This window comes from Lactuca sativa, chromosome 3, assembly GCF_002870075.4.
Source record: "Lactuca sativa cultivar Salinas chromosome 3, Lsat_Salinas_v11, whole genome shotgun sequence".
Classification (NCBI taxonomy): Eukaryota; Viridiplantae; Streptophyta; class Magnoliopsida; order Asterales; family Asteraceae; genus Lactuca; species Lactuca sativa.
In genome coordinates, this window is record NC_056625.2 from 301,120,691 (window position 1) to 301,125,818 (window position 5,128).

The following is a 5,128-nucleotide window of genomic DNA, read 5'->3' on the forward strand; positions in this document are numbered from 1 at the left end:
CTTGTTGAGGATAATTGTCAAATATTTCATTTTTCTTATTTTTTTGGTACTAATATATTTTTAATTATATTAACACATATGAAAGGGACTATATATTTATTTTCGATGCGAGGTTGACCTTTATATCCTATAGTTTATTTTTCAAAATCATCCCCTGATCTGTACAAATGGAATGATATAATTTGTTAAGCATTAAAATATCAAAATATATACGAAGAATATATGAAAATAATAAATACAAAAGTATAAGTAATAATCAATATGAATCAAGAAAAATGAGCATATTTAAAATATTTAACTTAATATTTTGTTGGGCAATAAAATAGAACATAATTTCCTATTTAAACAATTTTCTTGTATTACAATAATGTAAACACACAATACAGTCCACTCAAGATACTGGTGAAAGAAAGTGGAACTAACATAAAAATGTCGTACATGAATAGACTTAATCAATATTGGCAGGCTTTGGGCCCACATATTTAAGTAAAGCTAAAGTATCCCCACTTGGCGTATAATAATGAATAATCTAAGCTCTCCATCTCTATAAATCAACTTTAAAACTTTCACATTCATCAACCAATAGAAAAAATGACAAGCCAAGTCGAAAGCATACTAGAGCCATGGCACGATCTGAACGGAAAGGTGGTGTTCGTGACCGGAGCATCATCTGGAATTGGCAAAGAATTCTGTCTTGATTTAGCGAGAGCGGGTTGCAAGATAATCGCTTCTGCTCGGCGGATTGATTTACTCAAATCCCTTTGTGATGAAATTAATAGAATGGACATTTCTTCTGGATCTGAATCTCAATCTGTAGCTGAAGGTGTACCCATTCGGGCTTTTGCAGTGCAGCTGGATGTCAGTGCGGATGAGGCCACCATCAAGGCGGCAGTTAAAAAGGCGTGGGAAGCATTTGGGCGTATTGATTCTTTGATAAACAATGCTGGAATCTCAGGTTAGTTTCTAGATACTAGTTTGGTTAGAGTGTTTGTATATCATTTCAGTATTATTAGTAATGATTTGAAAAATTAAATGCAATTGTAAACTGTGTTTAACAAATACATGATGAAGATAAAGTGACTAATGGTGGATTACAAGGGAAAACGAGATAAAAGAATATTTTGATCAAAAACTAGTTAACAATTTTTTTAGTCGTTAAATTTTAATATTATGTTTTTTAATAGATTTAATCTATATATTTATCTACAAATTTTTAATATTTAATCTTTTATTATTATTATTATTATTATTATTTATTTTAAATTTTGATTTTTAATTTTTAATCTATTATAAGCGAGTTATCTTTCACGTGGTTCAAAATAATATTTTTATCTTATACCATATTAATCTAATAATATTTGTTTAACTCAAAATATATTATAATATTTAATCATTGATACTAACTGAATAGAATAGTATGATGTAAAGAGGGAGATATGTTTGTTTTAGTTTATATAAAAAAAAAATTAAAATTATTATTTGTTATTATTAAAACGATTACAAATAGAGCATGAATCTTGATTTTTTTTATTTTGTATAGATGTACATATAAAATACAAATTTTATGTCTATTAACTATTAACTCTCATCATATATATGAATAAATTATGTATTGAATTTTTATTACAATAGAATTGATATACAAATGTGAATTAAATATGTTATTAATTTTTATTAAAGTTTTAGTATCATACATGTGAATAATATGAATGTTAATAACATATGATCTTTGAAAAGCTGGATATACTAATTATTCACATATGAGTAACCAACGAGTTATAACAAAATTTTTATACATGTTTTGTTCAAATGTAAATATAACGCGTGCCAAGAGATAAATGATACATTTATTTTGTTATTTTTTAATATCCAAAATAATAAAAAATAGAAAATAAATCATATTTCTACTGAAATATAATGGAATAGTCTTCATAATAAACATTATTAGTAATATTTTATATGTATTGTTATAATTTTAAAATTTTGTTCATTGTAATATTTCAATATAAAATTACATATATTATATTTGTATAAAGAATATTTTATTAGAATAATTAATACATTCACAAGGTGATTCTTTTTTTTGTACATGTGACGTGTTTAATCGATTTGACAAGAATTGCTCATGCTTGGCTGTTACATAAATTGATAAAAAAAAAAAAAACGTACATGTTAAAATGAAACATTTTGTAACTAAATTCGCACAAAGTTTTCATAATTCGTGTAATTTAAAAGCATTAATTGAGATGTAAATTGTTAACTGTAAAATGCAACCCCCACCTTTACGTAAAATCTTAAACAATGGTAGTTATATAGTTATTTATCGGCTGACCATTGATTATACAATGTAGGTGAACCTCGTAACCCACTGGAATTTGAAGAGGAAAAATGGAACTATATCTATAGGACAAACCTAACAGGGTCATGGTTGGTGGCAAAGCATGTTTGTAAGTACATGCGTGATGCTAAATGTGGTGGTTCAGTGATCAATATTTCATCGATTGCGGGTACTAATCGTGTTTTTCTGCCCGGAGGAGTGGCATATGCGTCTTCAAAGGCAGCCGTTAATACCATGACAAAGGTAATATTACAATTTCATCACATTTTTTAGACTGCATTTGTTACACGTGTCATGATTATAATTTGTTATTATATCAATGATGCGGTTACAAAACAAAATTAATAAGCGATCAATATAATAAAAAATTTAAAACAGAGCCATTTGAAACACATTTTGACTTTTGGGCGCGAGGGAATAAAAAACCTTTAAAATACATAAATTTCATTAACTTTTTTATAATAAATCAACAGTTGAATGAAAATTACTTGTACTAGCATCTAAATATAAAATTTTCGATTACAAAAAATCTACACACATGATCCCTAAATAATATATACATATATAATAAAATATATATAAAATTTGGACCCCTTTAAAAGATGGGTCCTAGACGATCGTCCCTATCGTCCATCCTCCGGGATGGGCCTGATTTAGAAAGAAATTTAGGGTCTTAGTCTAAACCATCGCTTAGAGTTTGATCAAATTATCGAGTGGTTTTAATGATTGTGTTGAATGTGTCCCTAATTTTATCAAAGTCAGTGAGGGATTAATACGAAACATTACAATCCTTTGTTTTTCTTTAATATTCAAACAATCTTGTTGTCGCTTTACCTTACACCTTACGCCACAATGTAAAGAGTAAACACTAAAGACTTTCCTTTTTCTTACTGATTTTTGCACAATCCACATATACGTATGTCAGTGTGATATATCTAAGCTCTACTACTAAATACGAAACAATTGAGTGTTGGTATGTGTAAAAATGCAAACATCGGAAAACATCTATGTGTTGTTCATCCTTTTTAGTTCTAAACCTTTCATGGAGGCACTTAAAAAGATGTTTAACTAGGGTCCCCTTCACAAAACACAAATACAAAAAGAATACTTTCAAATTAAGAAACCAAAACAATACAGAAAATAAAGAACTTCAATTTAAAAATCAAATATAGTGCATCTACGTGAAATACGATAGAATAAATTATCACTTTTCTCGAAAATTTAATATAATAATAAACAATTTTTTGTTGTATGAACGATGTACTTAAATTCTGTCATCTATGTCCAATCAAAATAAAAAGAAAAATAGGTAAAAATTCATTTAATTCCATGGAAAATCTGTCACGGATTTGGATAAAATGACGGATGTGAGTATTTAGCTTATTTCAAAAGTTGTATATGAATTAAAAAATTATTTTAGAAACTTAATTTTAGAGACGAACTAGCGATAAACGTTTTAATTTTCAAAAGATATTATTTTAAAGACAAATTAATGGTAGATTTAAATAATATTAAATGTCATTGTTAATATGTTACTGATATCATAAAACTTTACTATAGATTTGTCGCATCTCTATACTAATAAAAGAGTGCTCTTTTGCCATGTGTCATCATATTAGACATTTTAATTAATGTGTTGCCACTTGTCAATCTATTAGTTTTCCATTTTTAAATTTATTAAACCTCCTTATTAATGTGATTGTATTTTAAATTTTAAATTTTAAATTATTGTTTTCATTACTTCACAAATAAAAAATATCTAATATATATTAAAAATTAATTTTATATATTTATTTGAATCAATGATTATAATTTCACATAACTAATAAAAAATATCTCTTAAATTAATAATTTATTTAAAATAACTTATTAATAATTTTGAGTTTTTACTATAAAAGTTTGATTAATTTTATAACCGTGGTTCCCACGGGTTATAAACTAGTACTGTAATATATGTCGTTAATTCACAAAAAAAGTCCGTTTTATGTGTATGCATAAATAAGTGCCGATGTCGGGTCTATAAAGAATCTCTTTGAAGTTACTAATTTTCATATGTTGGTCCTATAATAAAACATGATTGCATATATCATCTAAAATCTCAATTTGTTGCAATACTTAGGAGAAACAAAAACTTAGTTGCACGAATAAATATTTAACTAAAATACATAATGACAACAGGTGATGGCAATGGAATTGGGAACCGACAACATAAGAGTGAACTGCATAAACCCTGGAATTTTCAGAACTGAGATCACCGAAGGACTAGTAGATAAGACATGGTTCAACAATGTGGTTTTGAAGACAATTCCTTTGAAAACCCTTGGCACGATTAATCCAGCCTTGACATCTCTTGCACGATATTTGATCCATGATTCTTCGTTATATGTTACAGGAAGTTGTTTCATTGCGGATGCTGGTACCAGCTTGGCAACAATTCCTATTTTCTCATCACTTTAAATTAACATTTTTCCCAACTCTTGTAAAATGTATGTTCTAAGTTGGATTATGTCATAATTTTGCAACAAAGCATTTTTTAATGTTCTCATTATCACTTTTCATTTGTTTGAGACGGTAACAACTACCATCTTTGTTTACAATAAACCATTAAGACATGTTATAAATGGTTTCGTCGGCATTGAGTGTTTATTGCTTATAATTAGCCATGTGGTGTTCATATGGTAGTCCCTTGTGAACTCGTCCGCGAGTATATTGAGCTTGAAAATAGAAAACACAAATATCTATGAGATACTTCTTTGACATAAAGCAACATATTTTTAATATTAATATTTA

The 5,128-nt window shown here is 27.5% G+C and overlaps 1 protein-coding gene across 1 annotated transcript; it reads left to right on the forward strand.

Moving 5' to 3' along the window:
* The first annotated feature begins 562 nt into the window (after positions 1 to 562).
* On the forward strand, positions 563 to 4,896 carry LOC111886583 (uncharacterized). Its single transcript, XM_023882830.3, has 3 exons — positions 563 to 955; positions 2,352 to 2,581; positions 4,517 to 4,896. The coding sequence occupies exons 1-3, from the start codon at positions 592 to 594 to the stop codon at positions 4,793 to 4,795; spliced, it is 873 nt and encodes a 290-aa protein (XP_023738598.1). The 5' UTR covers positions 563 to 591; the 3' UTR covers positions 4,796 to 4,896.
* The last annotated feature ends 232 nt before the right edge of the window (positions 4,897 to 5,128 follow it).